At 40.4% G+C, this 22,819-nt stretch overlaps 2 protein-coding genes across 4 annotated transcripts in view; both read right to left on the bottom strand.

Moving 5' to 3' along the window:
• The window catches only part of mink1 (misshapen-like kinase 1), a 41,487-nt gene extending 33,591 nt beyond the window's left edge, over positions 1 to 7,896 (bottom strand). For all 3 annotated transcript variants that reach the window (XM_050041497.1, XM_050041498.1, XM_050041499.1), the window contains exons 1-6: positions 6,578 to 7,896; positions 1,257 to 1,322; positions 663 to 845; positions 465 to 575; positions 285 to 375; positions 47 to 177 (exon numbers count right to left, since the gene is read on the bottom strand). In XM_050041497.1, the coding sequence (XP_049897454.1) occupies positions 47 to 177; positions 285 to 375; positions 465 to 575; positions 663 to 845; positions 1,257 to 1,322; positions 6,578 to 6,634 (639 nt within the window). In that variant the 5' untranslated portion in view covers positions 6,635 to 7,896. The remainder of the gene's footprint in view (positions 1 to 46; positions 178 to 284; positions 376 to 464; positions 576 to 662; positions 846 to 1,256; positions 1,323 to 6,577) is intronic.
• A 410-nt stretch (positions 7,897 to 8,306) lies between these two features.
• The window catches only part of pld2 (phospholipase D2), a 26,404-nt gene continuing 11,891 nt past the window's right edge, over positions 8,307 to 22,819 (bottom strand). Inside the window, exons 16-24 of the mRNA XM_050040157.1 lie at positions 22,434 to 22,547; positions 17,984 to 18,088; positions 17,498 to 17,586; positions 17,123 to 17,236; positions 15,557 to 15,603; positions 15,131 to 15,265; positions 13,875 to 14,028; positions 12,382 to 12,499; positions 8,307 to 12,270 (exon numbers count right to left, since the gene is read on the bottom strand). Coding sequence (XP_049896114.1) covers positions 12,046 to 12,270; positions 12,382 to 12,499; positions 13,875 to 14,028; positions 15,131 to 15,265; positions 15,557 to 15,603; positions 17,123 to 17,236; positions 17,498 to 17,586; positions 17,984 to 18,088; positions 22,434 to 22,547 — 1,101 coding nt within the window. The 3' untranslated portion in view covers positions 8,307 to 12,045. The remainder of the gene's footprint in view (positions 12,271 to 12,381; positions 12,500 to 13,874; positions 14,029 to 15,130; positions 15,266 to 15,556; positions 15,604 to 17,122; positions 17,237 to 17,497; positions 17,587 to 17,983; positions 18,089 to 22,433; positions 22,548 to 22,819) is intronic.

Genomic DNA, 22,819 nt, shown 5'->3' with positions numbered 1-22,819 from the left:
TCACAGTACAGTACTCTCACACACACAAAGACAGTGCTGCGTTTACCCTGTAGTCATAGGTGGAGTCAGGGTTCTCATCACAGGCAATAACCTCAGGTGCCATCCAATAAGGTGTGCCTATGAAGGTGTTCCTACGCCCAACAGTCCGGTCCAACTGAGCACTCACCCCAAAATCAACTGAATATGGACAAAGGAATCAGAGGAGGAAAGGGTGTGAGACAACGAAGGACAGCATAGACCTGCTTTTGCACTTTTGGCCCACAACTTTTAAGCGTTCAACGTACCAAGTTTGACCTCTGCATTCTCTGTTAGCAGCACGTTCTGACCCTTGATGTCTCTGTGGATAACTTTGTGGGCGTGGAGGTGAGAAAGGCCCTGCACACAGATAAAGCAGTCAAAATTGTTCAGTGGGGAGTGACCTCTGCTGCAGACTTGTTTTGACTGGTGCAACGGTGATCTCTTACCCTTAGGATCTCTCTGCAGATGTAGGCAATCCAGTCCTCCTTTAGAGAGCTGCCCTTTGTGTTTTTCACCAGGTCGGTCACCGATCCCGCCCCACAAAACTCCATCACCAGCTGCATTCAGACACACATACTTAGTGAGCACAATTAATGAGGCATACTGCTATAAAATGATCAGGCCAGGTACAAGTGTAGGCAGACCCAAAGTTGGTCATCATGTCCTGGTGGACTCTTCTTGACGAAGGCACCGTAGTACGTGGCTATGTTGCGGTGGTGGCTGTATTTTTTCAGCATGTTGATTTCTGCTTTGATCTCCTCCTCCTCCTCCTCTGTGACATCCATCACCTTGATGGCAGCCAGCTGGCCCGTCTTCACGTGACGGCCCTGACAAGTTGGATCATCATAACAGCGGTCAGTTAAAAATGAACCTGGGACTCCATGTTCCTGAAACTTTTTGAATTTTGCCCATTAAGTGTAGCTAATTGCTTCATCACACCATTTAGCTGTTCTTATTTTAGATTTTCTTCTCCAGAGTCTAATCTTTCTGTCACAGCCACTTTAAACTTTTCAGACTGACAGCTGAAAAATTTACTGACGTAGCAGTAAACTTTATCTGCTGTAATCTGAGAAATTAACGCACAGAACATTTAACAAAGAGCCGGCACTAGAGTGGTCTTTGTAGCTGCACTCCAGCCCGCAACTCATCACACAAAGTGAAAACTTGCTGTGTTGAATGCTTCAACCTCCAAAAAGAGTCCTACATAATTCAGATATAACATAATCATCATGTCTCACCTTGTACACCTGTCCATATGTCCCATTGCCGACTACCTCAACCAGCTCAAAGATTCCTGCTGGATCCTGTGGGAGACACGGGCAGATTCTTAAATCATCCAACATGAGCAGATACACCAGAACATTCATGTTTTCTGCCTTGGGGTGCCATATCAGCTTAACATTTTCCAAATACAAAAAGCTCCTCATTTGAGAGCAAAATTAAAAACATCACACTCAAAGCACACCATATTTATTTTTGTTCTAGGTGGGTGATGCTTGCTTTGTTCTTTGAATCCTACACATCTGCACTTCAATGCCGACCCTACATGGAGGTCGTATTTCATGTTGTTACACTCATGTTTCCTCAGTTAAGAGTCACCCTTAAATACTAAAATCCTACTGAAATGCACCTGTTCGAGTAACTGCTGAAATCTGGCTTCAGTTATGTTGGCACAAAAGCTGAATTAAAAACAAAACACAGTTGAGCACAAAAAATAAAACCATGTGTTCATAATTTTACACGCAAATTTTCTGTCATTTTAATTTCACGCCTTAACAGAGACCTCAGAAACTTTAATTACAATCCTTATATATCGGAAAGATGACAAACAGTTGCATTTAGCATTATTTTCTGCTGCAACAGAAGCTGTGTCCCTCAGTTAAAGTGAGTTCAGCTACAGATCTATAGACTCAACAAAAAACGCTGTCACATAAACGCACAAACAAAAGCAAAATGGCCTCTGTAGAATAGAAACCATAGATAAAAACAACCCCAATGGTTTCTACTGTGAACCAAATCCAATATTACAATTCCGTATTTCCATACAAATCATCTGAACTCAATCTTCCTTGCCACCCACTCACACATTCACCACCCACCCACAAGACTTACCATGGAGGAAACAGACGAGCACTAAATATTGATACTAGATTAGATACAAAGATATATTGAACATGGGACATGACTTCTGGCCTTTCCCCGATTTGTTCATTTCAAATTTCAAGGCACTGAACACATATTTCACTGACACTAATAATGAGTAGGTTGCTTTGACTTAATTATGCAACCCCAACCCCCAAGAGACAAGGGAAATGACAAGCAGTACCACTTTCATGCAATTTCAATATGGCTTTAAGAAGATGTGTGGGTGGTTAGACTGCTGCTTTGGGTTTAGAATGTACAGCATGACCTATCCTGCTTTCATCTGTTTCCAATGATGGGTTTTCTGCCTTCAACAAGGACGGGAAGAATTCCTTTGAGACAGGAAACATTTATGGGAAAAAAATAGCATCTATACTTATGAAAGATTTGGCAGTAAAACTGGGAAATGACCACACATTTGATGCTAATGCACATAGCTCATAAGCTGACATAAACACACCGGCCATATTTTGAAGCATGTTATGACACAAAAGAAGGGGGGGGGTGACGTAAAGTAGGAGGCAAGAGAATGATGGTATATGGAAGAGAATAATGTAATGATAGAGTGGGTGGCAAGGCAGAGGCGGTAGCTTCACCCACGTCCAGCGCAGAGAGTGGGATGAGAGGAACGAAGTGATAGACGGGGAAGGGTACAGTTTTGTTCGAGGAGTAGCACCACTGGCACACACAGTCAAATTGTCAGTGGTAATTGGAAAAAAAAAAAAAAAAGGCAAGGAAGCAGTAAAACAACAGGGTAACTGGAGGAGAAATCTGCAGTCAACCTACTTAAATCATAAAAATGGCAGCTGGATCCCATGCTGTCTTATTAATGTGTAAACTCAATGTACTGGAACACCTCAAGGAACAATGCAATGAATTTTCCAAAATATCAACCTCGGTTCAACGGGATATAAACTCTAAAAGACACCAGTAATGGTCCATGAGGAAGTTGACCACACATTTCCTGCGGTGGTGTTAACTTAGCTGACAGAGGAAGTCTTTTTTTTTTTTTTATAAAAAAACCCAAAAAACCCCTGCCTCATCTGTGGTTACACAGCTGCAACAATAGTCACAAAACACAACTCAAACATTTGCATTTCCTGAGTAATATCATTAATGAACAATTTTCTAGTTAACTTTAAGTGTTTTTAAATGGCTTCCTAAATACTTAAATTTATTTTCTTAAATTTAACATATTAAATAGCCTGTCAACTTCTTAGCAACCTCACATAATTTGCTCGTCACAGTTAAGGATGAACAATGCATCAAGACTGCTACTGTTGCACTTTGCTACCACTATAGGCCCATTGCCAGTTAACCCTTTGTGGGCTTCATTACATTCATCTACAGTTAGAGAATATCCACACACATCAGGATTTTCACAGTTATTTTTAACTGTTTTACCTGACATTGTGAATTCATAATCACAATATGAAAGAAGGCATGGAAATGGAGGGAAAGGCAGTTGACATTTCTGAACTATTTAATATCCGACATGTTAACTGGGGTTTACAATGAAGCCTTGTAAAGTGCAAAACCAATCCTAGTCAGATCCTTTATAGTCATATTACAGGATTATTCTTTCTCACACTTACGTAAGGTTTTTTATGCCAAGCATAGCAAGCACTGTTTGACTCCAAAAAAAAAAATAAAATCACAAGACAAAATTTCTCATGGGTTTCATTCCCAGAGGGCTGGTATTCCTTGTTAATCAGCATCCAAAAACCCTTATCACACGATCAAAGTTTCTGTTTGACACTGAACATAAGCACAGACTTTCTAATAGTTAAAAAACAACAACTTAACAGGTGAAATTCAGCAGACACTTTTGGAGTATGGCCTTGTCACTTTGTATTTTCATAGTTCTAAAAGTCTAACGTATTGTCCCACCTGTGATCAAAACAACTGCGCAGGTGGTTTGATTTAATCCAGTGGTATTGACATCAGAACAAAGCGTTACTGCACAAATGATCTGTTTTTGCCTGTGTACAGTGGACTACCGTTATGTAATGTCTTTCTGTACTCTGTAGCAAATTTCTAGAGAAATGCTGTAATTGAGCCACTTAAAAGGTTCCCCGTGGAGTTTTGTCCTCTTGTAGCGCTGTGGAGCTCTTTTTGTGAGTGGGTCGCAGTTTTGTTTATCTCATCTGCATGCACAAGGACGCAAAAGCATGCACGTCTACGAAGGTGATGTGTTACATAGTCCTACCAATGGTTTCACACTAGTCTGCTAATCAACAGGTGGCAGTAACACCCAAGATCTGCTGCAAAGCGCCGACAAAGGCAGGGAAGAAGAGAAGCTAGCTGGTCAACCAAAAATCACTTTTGCAAATGTTTTATGTGGAAGGAATTGCATGCACAAGTGACGTTTCAAGCTACCATGTGCAGACTTTCTCATGTTGTTCACTACCATTCTTTTTGTCCAGCACCTGCCCTAAACAGTTTTTGTATGTGCGCGACTGCTACGTTTTTTTTATATATTTTGTTGGAGCTCAGGGATACACACAATACATTTTGATAATGTAAAGCTTACTTTTGTATGTTTACAAGTAAACTCCACAGGACACCTCTAAATGGTCACTTAACTCAAATCACAAAACTTATCTCCGGGGGTAGCTGGCCATGCAGATTGCCTAATACAGTGGAAGTGAATGGATTTCATTTACACTGTTCAAACTCAATAGTAACTTCATTTTCCGACAATAACAACTACTGAGTGGCCAGCGCCCTACCAATAAGCAGTTGCAATATTCACACATTACTGCAATTTGCTGTACCATACCAGGCCACAAATTGCAGTGCAGTTTTTCACAAAGTCAATTTGGGCCAAAATGCATGCAACAAAACACTTAGAGATTCGATTGAGACGGATATTACAATTCCTAAATTCAATTAAGTGGTTGTATGTCCATTCTAAATGGCATAATAATCTCAGATAATATGGGCAATGTTTTCATATTGCCATTTTATACAGGTTTATTATAAAGAGTTGGGTCCGTTCTACCAATGTGTAGGGTTTTTTAAAAGTTACATTTAAACATTTAGCATTCAAACATTTTAAGTCTGGAAAAAGCAGTAAGACAGGACCAAACAAACCAGGATTTGGATAAACTACCCCTGATCTCCTGTTAAGCCCCATAAACCTGTGAAAGCTTCGCCAAAGTGCCACAGAGTTGCAAAGGAAACCCTTTACATTGACTTCTTCCCTTAGATATCTTCAAGAACAGCTCATATGTTCTGATATGTTTGAATTTCTAATCGACAGCATTTTTGTGTGTGTATGTGTTTGTGTGTGAATTCCTCAACAGTTTCTGTTTTGAAAGGTGATGCAATTTCTTTTTCCTATGGAGTAACCAGTTACACTGGTGTCAGGACCTGATACTCTCAATTGTTACATCAGGGTCTTGATGACCACAGATGCACATTGTGAGCAACCCTTTGGTCATTTTTGAGACTAAAAATGCAATCTAATATAAAAGTTAAAACTGAAGTTATCTTTAAATGTGTATGTAAGTGGGGGAGATGGAGCTGAAATCTGTATTTTCAAAAAAAGCAGTGACTGAATGTGTAAAATACTTATTTGTAGTGCTAATAATGGTCTGTCTAACTGGGATTTACTGCTGCAACACATTTATACAACACTTTCTATTTAAATAGAGAGATGCATCAAAGAGGATATCAGCAACCCCTTGTTAAATAGATCATTCATCAGGTTTATTTTTTTCCCATCTGACTTAATTTCTTGTCTTTCAAAGTGTCTGTCATGTTAGAGGAGGGTGGTCAAAACAAGCCTGTTAGATTTTTAAGCCTAAGGCCTTCAAGGTGGACCACTGAAAAATACAAGGGAAGCAAGTCCAGGACTTTATGGTTGCATCCCTGACAAAACTAAACCACAAAGATCAGATCCAAAATTGACAAGGATATGATAAGAGGATTTACCATTCAACTTGGGATCACTATCATCCACATATGAAAAAAAACACCTCCAAAACAACAATAACTGAAACAAAGGAGATCGTGTTTGTGCATTGCACATCGCATCGTCTATAATTTGTACAGAGAAAAACCAGCCCTTAACTACAGGATAAAGCGTTTCAGCTGCTGCATGATTCCTCTGTTGTTTATTTAATTAACACACTAATAAGCCTGGAAATCCGCTTCTTCATTGGGTGGAGAAATCAGAAAACATCTCTGATGGGTAATCTGTGCTCCTCAAACAGCACAGTTGCCTGAAGCAATACAAGGCCAATGGATGTTTATTCCACATTAACTTTGTTGCGTGGGTGCTGAATGGTCGTGCTTGTGTCAGAGGCAAACTGACACTTCAGCTCATATGACGTAACATCTAATGAGCCCGTCTGCCATAAATCCACATGAATAAAGTGCAGCACACTGATCTTGCAATAACAATACTTACCCTCAGAGCTGCGAGGTCTATGTCATCCAGGCTTCGTGTGGGGGCGTTTTCAGACATAGCTGGCGAAACTTAGAACCTTAGCTACCAAGTTAGCCAGTTATTTGACAAGAAGTACTTGGGGAAATTTGAAGTGGCTGCTGAGCCGAGATTGAAAGGCCTTATCTGTAGATTAAATATAGCAAACGAGTTGCCCGGTGTGCTGAAACTGTTGCGGAACAACACGGTAGCACTTAGATTAGCAAACACATCGCAGATAGAGCTGCCACAGACGCACCCAGCTGGCTAGCTCACGTCAACTCTGGCCGAGAGCTATAATGTTATCCGCAGTTGTTTTACAGAAATGCCGGTTGCAATATCTGGTGAGAACACAACTTGAAATAAAAGATTTCAACAAACTGTTAACGTCACCGTTAGCCGGCCATCGGTACCGATCTAACAACTGGCAGGTTTTCAATGCGATGCACCTCCACTGTTGTTGAACACCTTGCTGCGTTCATTTTGACAAGACGCCGCGTCTTCACTGCTGTGCAACATTCAGCTAACAAAATGATGCGTGTCGCGGAGAAAAACTACCACATATATATATGTCCGCTGTGCCACAGAAACATTCCTTGTTACGCTGTTAAAGTGGGAAATGACATTAACGGCTTAGCAGCGCAGTGGTTGTTTTTAAGGAGAACGCAATGTCTGATGTGATGGCGTCCGGGTCCGTCCGCACCGCACCAGAACCGACTGTCAGGCTGTCAATATTAGCCTGAAATACACGTCCTCCCAGAATATCAACACAGGTGTGGAAAACAAAAAATAACGGCTTCGTTTGAAATACGATTCTTCACGACTGCAGTTGTCAAACTTGTTAACACGACTTAAATATTCCTCGAGCAGAGCGCACGTTCATTCGAACACCGAGTCAGGTGCGTGCAATCAATCAAACGGTAACTGGCTAGCTAACGTTGCTAAGCTAGTCGGCTAAAATGGTCTTTTCCAGAATAAACTTTCCTTCTTCATCCATTTTCTGTGTTGACAGTCGCGCCTAGCACTGCCAACCTTCCGGGGAAAAGCACAGGCAGACAGACAGGCACTATTTTCTCGCCAGCCACCGTAATACTTGTAAACCGGGGCCCTCGACTCTTTAAAGTAGCGTAGCCGTCGTTCCCCAGAGTCCAAATTTTATGAACTTGTAGTTGTAGTCCAACACTACAGAGACGGTGCAGTTTCAAAAAGCGGCTAACAGCCAAACTTGTTATTTCGCCATGTTTTGCTTCCCGAGTCCTCCCTCCCACTCCCAGCCTTGTTGTAGTCTTGCGGGGCTGCACTGACGATTGGCTGCACATAACACTCCTCAAGTGTTGTCTCCTCTTGGATAGCTACGGTGCTCCATCAGGGACAAATTACCTAGGAAATTACAGTGGACCTCAACCTACGCAACTGCCTCTGTCTGGTGTGAGCAGCACAGCCGAGGTCATCCTCTGACATACCTGTCCTGCACTGACCTGCTTTATAACCTCATAGATAAGTTAAAACTGAATAAAAATATTCTGGATAACTAAAACACACACTGCAGTATATCATATATGATCTCACCTGTTGTTTTCCTCTGGTACGCTGCCATCTTAACAGCTTTATGACTGCTATAATAATTTTTTCTTATCTTCATCAGGTCATCATGCTTGTCAGTAATGAGTGATTCACTTCCTGTGTCATGTCATAAAAAACTGAGGCTACAATATGGCAATAATTGGTGCTTTATTGAATGTTTCAGCATTTACATAGAATCTGCACTTTATTCAATTTCTGTGTCAAATACTGCCCATTTTCTATAAAAGCATGTTTTATGTCTACAGTGTCTCCAAATTAATCTATTAAAATACATTATTTAGTACAAGAATATACAGATAGCAAAGGATGTTATTGAAATTTACAGGAATAGAAATACCAGTGGGTCACAGAAGATATAAATCTCACCATTAAGTACATTATCACTAAAGTTATTTTTTTTCTTGCATAACATCACGATCTGCCTATAAATAATATCAGCAACTCGGGTTGTGGAAGGCAATTTTTGATATACCCACATCTAGACAGTAGTCTATTGTTTAAATTTTAGGGAACATCATGAATAACATTATGATTCTTTATGACATGGCATGAAATTCCATTAAAAATGTTTTTTTTATCATATTTAGCCCAGGTATTTAATTATTTTTCAATGTTTATTTTTGCCTAGATTTATTTTAAGTACTTGTATATTGTATACTCATTAAAAAATGAGTACATACGTCTGCCATTTAATTTGTATAATTATTTTGACTGATAAACAATTTTTGAAATCAACTTACAGTAAAAGTAGATACTGACTTTGAAATTCCATTAAAAAACAAGTTCATTGAGGAAACAAGAAGAGTAACATACCTTATGGTAAAAGTTATTCATAACTGTGCTGGAGTGATTGAGTTAAATCGTTTCTTCTCTCCCTCCCCCTGAGTGTTAGTAACTTAAACATCAGCAACTCTAAGGTAATAATCTAGACCTACAGATTTGCATACACAGAGGTTTTCACATGGTGACTGTTGAGGGTAATAGGGATGAGTTAAAAGGACAAGTTTATATTAGTAGTATATTTCTAAAATGTATTGCTAATGCTGGCTATTATTCCAATAAAAATAAAATTCATGATAGAAAAAGGATAAGGTCACTTCTCAGTATATATCAGACATTTCTACTGAATCTTTAAAAGAAGAGTACCCCTCAAGGCAACCATTTTGTGCTGTACAACAGAGGCAAGCAAATACCCAGCTTCTAGTGTGCAAGGGCTCATAGTGGCTTTTTAATGTCTTCCAAAGTAAAGTGTGAACAGTTCTGAAGCCAGCAATGCACCATGTCTAAACACAGATGGTTTCCTAGCCTCTCTGTGAAAGGTGCTTCATGTAGAGGCAAGGTGGTGTTCACGTGGGACACTTATCACCTGTTAGATTCACAGACACGTTTGCACTGAAACCACCTTGGTAGTGCTGTTGACTTGTGGGCTTGTCTTGAAAAGCTTATGAAGAAGCCTGTACAATTTCACTGGCTCCGTCATAGATTCAGCATATTTTCACTTTTTAGGATGATTAACTGGATTATGGTAATATCATGCACATCAACCCATTACTCACACAAAGTCCAATGAGAACACCATGGAAAGGCAACAAATATGAAACATAAAGTCCCATTAAAAAAGCTTCATATAGACCAAATCACAATGTTTGCCAACAATAACTTCCAGGTAGAAAACCCCCGCATCACATACATAAAATCAAACGGCGCTGAGCAGTTTGTCGGTTAGTTTTCAGCCCCCTAAAAAAGGCCAGCCTAAAAAAAAATCAGTATAAGTTTTAGTGTACATGTTATTTAGAATAATTATCTAGAACGTTCTCCAACAGGAAACTGATGTCGTTATATCAAAGCCTCCAGACTCTACTGACAAAAACAGTAATTGTTCTTCACAGAACACTGGCGTTGCTGGGCTACTGCTGCTTTCATCAGCTGGTATTGGTATGTGAGGTTAAGCTGATCAACCAGCCTTTTAGGTGGCTAAAATACATTTTGCTGCAGCCTTGTGCACATCAGCTCATTGCTTAGCTCTTGTGCCAGTAGATGTGATTTACTTAAGATGATAGCAAAGCAAACCAGTACATAAAATAAGCGTAGTAGAAACTAATGATAGGTTTAACTATATATATATTTAAGCATTACAGTTATGTCTGAAAATCACAACAGAAATAAACAAGTTTGCCAATTTTAGATTTCATCCAAAGCTAAAATCAACTGCCAGTTGTCTACACAGAAGTGATTGTTGCTGGCGCGACGTCCTGATGATTCAGTCTCCACTGCCTATTGTCTGCCTCTCTTTTCTAAAAACTCTAAAAGCCTTGGACACGATACAGGTGCTTTGTCGAGGCACTGATAAAACTTGGCAAGACCATGTGTCATGTGAGAAACCTTACAACACGTAAACATTGTTTTTCCCCAAGTGTTCGATCTCAGGTTACAGTGCTTCCTTATATTACACCCACCTTGGTCAAACTCCTTTTCTGTCAAACATGTCTTACAGCTATGGAAACATGCATCACATTTTGTTGCATAAAAGAAACTCAAGTCCTGTTTTTCTACTTAAGAAAGGCACCATCTACTGTATGTTCTGCTGAATTATTGCATGCTTTTTCCAAGTCAGTCAATGCAATAATTCAAGAGGGATGCTACATATTTGTTCAGTGCAAGACTTGCTGAATAGTAGTCACTCAGTTTCTCACGGTGCGGTAAAGGGAATCAGCTGGTTTCAAGAGAATAACTGACGTGATTTTATATGAAATAAAATCTAAAGCTCTTTGTGGTTTAAGATTAAAAATAGTACTTGGCGTTGCTTCACAGGAGCTGCACTGTGAATGAATGCCACATTATGTCACTCCTCGGTTACAGTGTTACAGCTAAAAGTAATGCGCCTAAATATATGACTGGTGAATGTCAATTAATGCAGGTTAGATATGTGAGGAATTTAATGGCACCTGGACACAAAACCATGGAAATCGCTGAAGTGGATAGTGGAATGTTTTGTTCTGTTCTGCTGACAAAATGGTGAAATAATAATCCACTTTGGTTGTCATGGTGACTTTAAAAAAAAAACGCAACAATTAGTGGTAAATCTACCTAACACCCTTTAATTATCTTGTCCTCCTTTTCTTTCCCTCTCACAGTTTTCCCACCTGATCACTCATCCAAAAATATTAAAACGACTTTGCTTCCACATAAACTGTCAGTCCTCTTTCAACATGTTACCGAGTATTTTCCGGTACATTGTCCTGATTTAGTAAGTTCTCCCTCTTATCAGTACTCTCCTTTCCCTGTCCTATCTAGTCTTTATTTCAGCTACAATCCAGTCATCTCTTTATATCCGTCACCATAACAACCACAAATGTTCTGACAGATTTGCTGGCACTGCAGTGAGAGGTGAAGCCTCAGAGGGAGAGAATGAGAGCGAGCGCGCGAGAGAGAAAGAGACAGAGCCACCCACCCACCCAAAAACCTTGCACCAATAAATGTACACTATGTTCCCAGATCATGTGAGATGCTTGATTTCCAATACAACCTTGCAATCCTCTCCTGACTCATACATCCGTTTGTGTGTGTTTAACACCACCGCCAGCCCTGCACTTCAGATTCAGAGACTGCCATCATGAACAGCTGGCCAGTTAAGGTTAATCGATACTAAAATCTGCATTTCACTGGTAATATTCAGACTAGCTCCTTGTCAGTCAAAAAGACAATACAAAAAACATCAATGATTCATAAAGAAATTGTGCCGGGGTGATGTATTCTCCTCACCATTGCTGTGCCAGTGCTGTAACTACTTTAGTGTACTGTGCTGAACATCAGAAACTACGGCAGCCCTTTAGCTGTTATGTAGTGGTTTGATCCACACTGAGCTGCGGTTATGTCCACAGCCATATAGGAGCCATGCCTTCTTTAGTGCTTATTGAAGGCATCAGGTACTCCTCACACAGGAACTTCAGGGGGAAGTAGACCAGCAGCCCCTGGACGGCCTTCAGCTCCTCTATGGCCTTCTCAGGGTCTGTGTCGCAGAGGCGCTCCTTGCTGGTGTACTCCTTCAGCTCCCGCATGTTGTGGACACTGTCATGGGGCAGGCATTTGAAGACCTGTTGCACACCAGCCAATGAAACCAAAGTAGAAGTGAGAAAACGGATACTACACATTGCTACTGTACAAGTTCAGGATTTGTGATAACCAGTCTTTGGTTTAATCTATACCTTGTCGTAAATGGTGGCGTTCAGTTTAGCAGCTGCATTCCAGCTCAAGAAGAAGAATTCATCACTGATTGGATCATCAACATTGATACTGGGGTCTGAAGAAGCTCCAACAAGAACACTGGTGAGGGAAATATATAATAAAGGCCAAACGTTCAACAAGCACAAAGCATTCGAGCAACACAAATGTTCTGTTAATGGTACAACATGCTTTAAAGCTCTTAAAGGTCCTATGTGAAGGATTTAGGGGGATATACTGGCAGAAATAGAATACAATAGAATAAACACAAATAAGAATTATCGTGGTTTCATTATGTTAGAATCAGCCTTTTATATCTACATAGGGAGCAGGCCCTCATTTATTGAGATTGCCATGTTCACCACCACCACATTTCAAAGTAGCCCATAACGGACAAATCAAACACCAGCCCCAGACAGGGCCATGCGTGCCTTTGTACTGGCCACCGTAGTTATTAGCTCATCTGCAACGAGCAGCGTAATGTGAAACTGCTTTATTCAGTGTTTTTACCGCTTTAAAGGTAGGATCTGGAGGATTTTCAAACAAAACAAAATATAGACATATACAAATGAAATCCATATAGACATATACAAATGAAATCCTGCTTAATCATCACCTATGGGCTTCTACTCATGTGTGGTGGTGACTCTGTTTGCAGAGCTCCTGCCCTTTAACTGTATTTTGATGTTTTTGTGAGCTCGGACCGCTTCTGGGCGGAGATTTCCCCAGCCAATGAGAGAGCGCAGGTGCCGTGCCCGAGCGTGTCCGAGCATGCACCAGCGTGAGCCTTGCCTGAACCTCTTCTGTGAAGCTTTCTTCCGTACCTCCGGGCTCCATACACCCGGGAGAGTTGAGCCTGATAGGAGGGGCCAAATTTGAATGTGTGTTGACAAACAGCAACTGGAAAATCCTCCAGACCCTACCTTTAAATCAGCGGGTCCATTTGATTTTGAGAGGAAGAGACTTTTGTGGATAATTTGGCTTATGGTAAAAACCTCCTGAACGTCTGGATCTTAACTTATCAGAGTGATTGCCAACTAGTGTCGGAAATGCACTGATTTTTTTTAATGTGAAACTGCTTTATTCAGTGTTTTTTACCGAAGTTAATCACTGGTGAACTGTTTGTTTTGGAGAGACAGAGACCCCTGCAGAAAATTTAAAGAACAAGGAAGGAATTCTGGTCGGAAGAAGTTTCAGCTGGTTGCAATTTGCAATCCTTACACTAGATGGCACTAAATCCCTCTAGAATGGCATTTAATGGGGAGAATTATTACTTATCTAGCGAAGAACTGTCATCTCAGGTGGTCTGTGGTTTTTCAATTGTTGCTAGCTCACATTCAGTGGCCGACACTTCTTGACACATTTTACACGTCTTGATTTATTTTCCAGAGACAGACAGGTAGGTGATACACTCCCTTTAAAACTGTGTTATGTCTATAGAAGAAGATCATTTCAGGAGTTCATACTTCATTCTGACCTGAAACACTCTTTGCGCAGAGCAAGTGTGATGGGTCCTGCCTGGTACTCTTCCCCTCCCATGATGGATGGGACCCGCTCTTCATCTTCCACCAACACAGCCATCTCACTGTCTCTACTGCCCAGCATGCTGCGGTCATTGATGTTGGCTGATCCTGGAAGACAAGCGGAAAATACCAGCATCAGTCTCTTCTTTCAGAGGCATCACTCATCAAACCAGTGTTGGACGCATGAAGCAACTATATCAGAATGAATTAACCTTTGACAGCGTAAATTTTCTTCAGATTGAGTTTAGTACAGTGTAATCTGTATATCTATTGTTCAGATTTTAAATGTTACAGGTTTATTCTCTATATGATGTAAAATCTGAGGATGCAAATCTGACAAATCATAGTCCGTAAAAGAAATTAAAATCAAGCAAATAAAACACTAATTCAATCATTCTGATTTATGTTTAACCATTTCAAACTAGTATAAAATATAAAATATAATCCCTTAGATTTAAGTCCTGGCCATAGCTAATACATATCCTATTCATGCCTCACAATAAAGGCCATCCCATGTGTTGCGTCTTTTAATGTGAATGAGTAGGAAACGCTATATTAGCATTAGCACCAACAATACAGCTACAAATTCAGCATTAGGAGAGTGAGCAGTAAACAGCGAGATAAAATTACAAATAGCAATGCAGGGTTACATGCTGCATCCTTTCCTTTGAATCCCTGGTGTGTGTGAGGGTGATTTGAACCCAGCACAGGAGTGGCGGACCCCGCCACTAAGAATGAAAACTACTGTATAGTGAGGTAATTACAGAAGGTAAATACATTACATGACTTTCTGAGGTAATGACAATAATAATTAGTATCAAAAATTAAGTTTGAATTCATTAAAATCTTTAAGATTTTTACTTAAAGGCTACTGGAATACTTAAATGACTGTCCTGATCTCAAGGCAAGAACCTTATTATTTGCAACATAGACACCGTGTACTTGATCTTGCTATCAAGGGCCACTGTGTTTTAGTACACCCTTCTTAAGGAGCTCTGATTTGTAAATAATAAATGTCATCATCTTTATTATTTATTTTTATAAATAAATGTCAATATATTTATTCACTTGCATATTTTTAATTTTTATATTTGTCAGCGTTGACAGGTGCTATTGAACTACAGCTGAAATACACTGATTAGAGCACACTGTAGTTCCATAGCTCAATGATGACTCAAGATCATAATGATGATCAGCTGTGGTGACTCACCAATGATATAGCAGCGGTCATCAGCAATGAGGGTCTTGCTGTGAACATAGATGAGCTCTGTGACAAGCGACTGGGAGAGTTGGGAATGTGTTCGCAGGCCGCAGAGTGTGATGTACTCTGTCCACAGGTCCTTAACTGGCGGGGGTGAGAGAACCAGAATCACATTATTCACAAGAGTAAATACAAAAATACAGTAAAGACTTAAGAGGAAATTCACATAGACCTTCAAAATTAAAGAAAAGAAGAAGTAGTCAAGGATGAAAATGGAGACTGGTGGGCAGATACCTAGTACCAGTCGCTTCAGATTAAAGGGGCAACATGAAGAGAAAGAAAGAAACATGTTAGAGAGGAAACAGGAGGTATTTTGTGACGTCAGGTGGATGTTTTTGTGTCGAAATGAGAGCAGATAAGTGACAGACAACTTACCTTCACTAAGTCTTGTCAGGATGGCGTGCTCCCCTCGACACATGGTTCTATGACATTAATTATCCATTATAATTACGTAATCAACAAAACATAGAACGATACATTACACATCATAAAAATATTAATAATCTTGGCAAACAGCACGCTTCAGTGAGTTCACCTCTGGGCATAACATTGACAACAAGCTTGGAAATCTGATGGATGAATACAAAGTGTGTGATCTTAAAGGAATACTTCACCACCCAAATCACCATTTACATATCAATTACTCATTGTTACACTGACTTTTTGGGAAGAAATTTTTGTTTTTCAGCATGGATTCCTCTTGCAAGAATCCAAAAATGGAGAAAATTCTCAGTGAACTGAAGCCGAGCCAGCCAAACACAGGTATGTGACGTGTCAGAGAAGAAACAAGCCGTACACGCTCCACAAACCTCACCGCACTTTAGGGACTGTTCTTTACTTATGAAGGGACTGTTCTTTACTTGTCAGGGGAGGAGGGTGGCTGGTTGATTCTTATTTTATTTATTTATTTTATTTTGATCCCCCCTATGTTAATCACTTATTGATGCTGTTTTTGAAGTATGAATAAGTCAATAAGTAATTTATTCCATTGAAATATCATTGATGTATTATAGAAAAGTGATTTATCTTTTTATAAATGACAAAAGGCACATCTGCCTCATTTTTGCTGTGGTATCCTGATACTACTCAGAACCGTGATACTTTCACTGGTATCGTACCGTGGGTCCCAATTTTGGTACCGTGACAACACTAATCTGGAGGGGGTTCATCTGCAAAAACTAATGAAAAACTAAACAACGATATTCGGTATTCGGTACTCGGTATTCGGCCAAGGCGTTTAATATTATTCAGCAAAGCAGAAAGTACTGAGCATATGACTTGATAAATGAGACTTGGATTATACTGCAAAAGTATAGTAGAGTTTGTAAACTGATGTTTTGGTATAGTTTTGCTGAATGCAGCTGCCCTTTATTTCAATTCATCAAGAATTTTGGCCTTGGTAGCGACTGATATATAGAGGTGATTTTGAAACCCCTGCCTCAAGTTACTGAAAAACGTTGCATTAAAAAATAAATTACATCATATTTGTTATGATGCTATTTACTTTTATCAAAAAAATCTGTAACTGGAGAAACAGCTAGTTCTGACCTCTGTAAAACACGACAGCCAAAGGAATAAAGTAGTCTCACAATTCAATTTGAGCAAACACTCAACTTCTGCATTTAGTACATAAATATAGTTTAGGTCTACTGGGACTTTATAGGCTACATCTACTGAACAAAAGAATACAAATGTACAAACAGTCTGTGAAAAGGTCCTGAGGACATGAAACCTGTCATCTGCATCATTTTAGCACAAACAGGAGTCAGTGAGAGAGCCGAGGAAAATCTACATCGACTACAGCTCTACATGATTGGAAACATGTCTCTGAGCTAGATGAAGGTCCAGAGGTTGTCTTTTCTTCTGGTTCTTGTGAGCTACAGTGATTGTTCTGGTTCGTGGGCTGAGTGCAGAGTAATAACAGGAGGAAGAGTCTCTCACCTGTAAGTAAAGTGCAAAATAGCTTGGATGGCACTTCCACCTCCTGAACTGATGTCTCCCTCAAATCCAGGGAGCAAAGGGACCACCACAAAAACTCTGTACTTCTTCTGCTCTCTGCAGTAAGACAAAAAAAATGTCAACATGTGCACTGTCTACAAGTGCACTGTTTAAACATCAATACAAGTAGACTATTCCTTTCAGTCATATTTCTGTTGTGTTATGATTTGCAAAGTAAATGCCGAAATGTTCTCTTCTATGTGCTTTGTTTTACATGTTTAAATCTGATTTGAGCTCCATGAAAACCTGCTTTGTAACTTCAAGGTTCAAAGATGAATGAAGCGCCTCATAAATCTGGTTACTATACTCAAACCAGACCTGTGTGCACGCAGGATTCGATTCACAAGTGCATCACCGATCTTGTTATGGATGGTCTTTCCGTCGGTACAGCTGATAAAGAACTGGTTCTGAGGGCAGAAAGAAGGCAGATGGTGGCTCGGTATGAGGTGAGGGCTAAAACAGGTAGGTAGCTGGCAAGGAAGGCACTGCTATGTGATTATATTCAGACTCATGAGACCCCATGATTAGACACACATTGGCTACAGTATCTCTCAGTGACATGTGAAATTAAGGAGTCAAATGGTGTAAGTAAGAATCACGTGCTAAAAACAGCATCAGTAAAGGGAGGCCAATCTGTATTTATAAACAGATGTATTTTTAGACAGGATACTAGAACACATTTGTAAGTGTTACCTCTATAGGGATGACATTTTTGCCATGTCTGCTATGATTTCGGCAGGATCTGTCTGTCCATGCTATCAGGTATATATTTGTCCTTAACTGACTGAAGCATTCCTGCATTACCTCGATGTAGACGTAGTGCTCGCTGTTCTCAATGGTGTGGACGTAGGCGTTGAGAATCGAATTCTCACAGGTTCCAGTGGACCAGCGGTCGGCAGAGCGCAACACCTGAAAGAAAGACACGTCAATCCATGAGACATGTCTTACATTAGCTGTGTATTCTTTGCCTTACACATCATAACAAGTTGGTGTCACCAAATTAACTTAAACGTCCAAGTGTAGCGCAGAAATTACAGAGAAGAACAAGGAACTTAAAGGGATAGTTTGGATCCTTTGAAGCAGGGTTATATGAGGTACTTGTCTATAGTCAGTGTGGATGTCAGTAAGCACACCCCCAGTTTGAAGAAGCAGGAGGGAGTGCCGCCATGAAAGCTCAGTGACATACTGCTGTGGACGGGGGCGGCAGCAAAATGTATTTTAGCCACCTAAAAAAGAATCAATATGAGTTTCAATGTATGCTAGATTTGGAATATTTTCTCTGCTTTACCTTGCTGTCAGACAGTGAGTTCACTGGAAACTCAAGCCGCTCTGTGAAGCCAGACTCCATTGAGAAAAACTGTGATTTAACATTGCAGCTGCTGCTCTAACGCTGCCTTGATCAGTAGTTTGTTTGTGCTATAGTGTGACTTTGGCATTTAAACTGGTTAGTTCAGATTCACCAAAGTTACACAGTGACACAAACAAACTAAGTGATGAAGCAGCAGTAGACCAGCAGCTCCCATGTTAAAGATTAAATTACTGTTTTTTGTCAATGGAGTTTGGTGGCTTTGACGTGAGCATAGATGGAGAACTGAAGCCACAGGAACGGGCTGTCTGATGGAAAGGTAAAGCGGTTAAAATGCTCTCAGTATAGCGTACTCTTATGTTGTTTAAGTGTTTTTAGGTGGGACTTTTTAAGGGTAGCTAAAATATGTTTTGTTGCAGCCCCTGTCCACAGTAACACATTGCTGAGCTTTTGTGTCAACACTGCTGCTGTTTGTGTGTAATACACTGTCTATGGATAAGTACCCTTTAGATCCCCACTTCAAAAAATCTGGGGCCATATTCACAAAGCTTCCTAGTGCTAAGAGTTGCTCCTAGTAACAAAACTTTAAGAAAATTCTTAGTTGTGATGTTTTCTTAGAATTTCCCCTTAAAGTTAAGACTAGGTCCTTGTGTAGATAAAAGTTATTCACAAAGCATCTTAGACCTTAAAAGAGCTCCTATGGTGAAAAACTGTTAGGTGCAGGTAGGAGGACTTTTAAAGGGATAGTGCACCCAAAAATGAAAATTCAGCCATTATCTACTCACCCATATGCCGAGGGAGGCTCAGGTGAAGTTTAAGAGTCCTCACATCACTTGCGGAGATCCAAGGGGAGAGGAGGTAGCAACACAACTCCACCTAATGGAGGCTGACGGCGCCCCAGATTCAAACGTCCAAAAACACATAATTGAAACCACAAAATATCTCCATACTGCTCGTCCGTAGTGATCCAAGTGTCCTGAAGCCCCGACATAAAAAGTTGTTTGGAAAAACGTCATTTGAACTCTGTTTTTAGCCTCATTGTAGCCTGTAGCTCTGACTGCCTCTCTGTGCACCGCGCTCACGTGTGTGCGCTTGCGCAAGACCGTGAGACATGGGCACCGCCTTCATGTGTGTTCCACGTGCTTTTGCTGGTCTCGCGCAAGCGCACACGTGAACTACGGACGAGCAGTATGGAGATATTTTGTGGTTTCAATTATGTGTTTTTGGATGTTTGAATCTGGGGCGCTGTCAGCCTCCATTAGGTGGAGTTGTGTTGCTACCTCCTCTCCCCTTGGATCTCCGCAAGTGATGTGAGGACTCTAAAACTTCACCTGAGCCTCCCTCGGCATATGGGTGAGTAGATAATGGGTGCATTTTTCATTTTTGGATGAAAATTCAAAAATGAAACCGCATCAACCCCAACTTACGAATTCAAGATGGCTGCCGGTCACATACATAGTGAGGAAACACTCTGCTAAAGTACTGTTTATAGCAGTTTTATCTTATTTGTTTTACATTAGGTCAGCCTCATCTGCGGCTTTCATCAGTTGGAGTGCATGATGGTTTTGAAGCTGTCTATACTCCGAAAGTGCAAGGGCAACAAAGGCTTTCTTGCGGGCGTCCATGTTTTTTTACAACTTGTCCACCGTTGTCAACTAGAATGCAAAAACTGTTGTCAACTCGGAGGTGACGTCATTCCCACTTCTGACTTCCAACCTCCGAGTACAAAAAGAACGCAGCATCTGACAACCAATCACATCTGTTAAAAGACTAGCAACAGAGTCAACCACACCTCCTCACTAAGGTAAAAGTTTTGTCTCTTCCTTGCTCAGAGTTGCTCTGAAAACTTTCCTAATTCACTCCTAAGCTTGGACTCCTTAATAAAATTTCCAGTCTGAGCATATTCTCAGAATGTTTGCGAATACATCCCCTGAACTAACTCTTTACGTATTACTTTTTTAAAATAAATAAAAATACACTTTGTTTTGTTTTAAAAGTACTTTTTAAAGCTTCAGCTGTATTACATACGGACACATTTAACTGCTGCCATCAGGTTTGTAGTCATTTAAGTTTGTGATGTTCTCAGCTTGTTCCTTGCATAAACTTTTCTTTAACTTATGGGGACGCTCTCTGCTCTACCGCTCTAACACTGAATGTGACAATTGAGTGACTGTCCCTGAAATCTGAACACAGGATCAGCAAAACCTGACAGGAAAGCCACAGCATAATAGGGAGCGAGGGTTAGGGTTACAGGCCACCGCCCACAATAGAAAAAGAAAATACACACAGCATAAGCTATTGTTACCCAAACCTCACTGTCTGAGCGTTTGTGGATTGAGAATATGCATCTTTACAAAGTTTCTTCATGGTGTTTATTTGTAGTCTTCAAGAAAGAGGATAATGGCCTCCGTCTCTGTCATGCTCTGTTGTGCTGCTCATGCTGGCTGGTCTCATAATCCGGACCACATTTCCCATGAAGCCTATTGCAAATAAGATGCTTCCACTTCAACTTGTCCCCTGTCCCCATCTTTGGCAGTGCATTTGTTTTCTCTGGCTTTGCTGAACAGGATAAACATGTTGGAAGTGATTTTCCTCCACAGGCTTTACTCTTGTTCCACCATCTGCCGTTGCGTAAAAAAACCACTCTGAATACTTGAGCTGCTTTTCAAAAGCCAGAACACTGTCTCTTTGTTGTACTGTACAGAAATCCATTTGATTTCCTGCTAACTCTGACTTTGTGTTGCACAATGTAAAATGCAGAGTAAAAGCCAGTAAGGGCCTTCAATCATCTCAGCAATGATCTTATTTGTTTACTAGAATTATATTTTACTAATTTCCCCAAATAATATGGAGATGACCAGCAGCATGGTTTCTTTTATAAATGCAACATATGTGAGTTTACTGTGCTCTCTTGTTTTTAACATCTGTCCCTTTCTTCAAATGAGAGTTCAAGGCTTCCAACCCTGATGTCTTCCTGACTGAGGGCATCTTTAAAGCTTGTGTGATGCAGAAATCTCTTTTTCCTATGTACATAAAGTCATACCTTAAACACTAGGGGAGTTTTCTGTGTTGTCCTCATGTGTGTAAAGAATGCAGGGTTGATTTTCTGTACAGGACTCTCAGGACACGACACTGTGCAGGTTCCTGGCTGGCTCTAGTGCAAAGCTGTTCTCCTCAGTGAGCTTGTTTTACAACTGTCCTCTGTTCTCGGACAGAACCACCACCCATGGTGAATAAAAGGAATGTCTGATTTATCGGAACACTTACATCACGTGGGGACAGTCTTTATACTAGAGACTCAATGTATGTGTAAAGGCTGAAAAGCACTACATCACCCTAACTCAAAGGGAGAGCGCAGACCTCTGCCAAGGCCAGATGCTCTATCTTGGAATGTTAATTTGTGTATCCATCCCGTGTTTCAGATTAGCTCCAAAACTGAATGGGTTCTTCCTTGGCCCATGTTACACCCTTCCACCGGGTTTCATGAAAATTGGGCCGGTCATTTTTCCATAATCCTGCTGACAAACAAACCAACCAACCAAAAACATAACCTCCTAGGCGGAGGTTATAACTGCACCTGCCAGTGTTGTGAATTTCATGAACGAGGAGGAATAAAAAAACGCTGTGACAAGACAAGCACTATAGATTTTCCTCAGGTCTCTGTCACCAACTCCCTTTTGTGCGAAATGATGCGTCTCACAGGTTTCGTGACCTTTTTTATAGTCTGTTAAGACATTTTTTTCTGCTTGTTGCTAACATAACAATCCAAAGACACACTGCACATATTTCATAATTTATCAAGATTTTAAATTGCATCATAGTGTGTAAACTGTCCATCATTAACTGTGACATACACATACCATTTTCTGTTTTCCTGATGAAGAAATCTATGCACAGGTGTTACAGAGATAGTGCCTTGGTCTTTGGTGAATGTGTGTACATAAATACCTGCACTTTGGCCTTCTTCGACCCAGGTATGGTGAATGGTAGTGAGTCAGCTGTGCAGTGAGACTTGGGAAGAAGGTAAGGGTAGAACTCGTCCTTGTACTTGTTTTTGAAGATCTAGAGAAGACAGAACAAATGAGTGAAATTCCTGTTGGTTATTTTTCCGACAGAAGCCAAGTTTAAAAGTTACACTGAACAAAAATATAAACGCAACACTTTTGTTTTTGCTCCCATTTTTCATGAGCTGAACTCAAAGATCTAAAACATTTTCTATACACACAAAAGACCATTTCTCACAAATATTGTTCACAAATTTGTCTAAAATCTGTGTTAGTGAGCACTTCTCCTTTGCCGAGATAATCCATCCCACCTCACAGGTGTGGATATCA

This window comes from Epinephelus moara, chromosome 3 (assembly GCF_006386435.1).
Source record: "Epinephelus moara isolate mb chromosome 3, YSFRI_EMoa_1.0, whole genome shotgun sequence".
Lineage (NCBI taxonomy): Eukaryota > Metazoa > Chordata > Actinopteri > Perciformes > Serranidae > Epinephelus > Epinephelus moara.
Note: the sequence above shows the minus strand (reverse complement) of the source record. Positions and strands in the feature narration are given on the sequence as shown.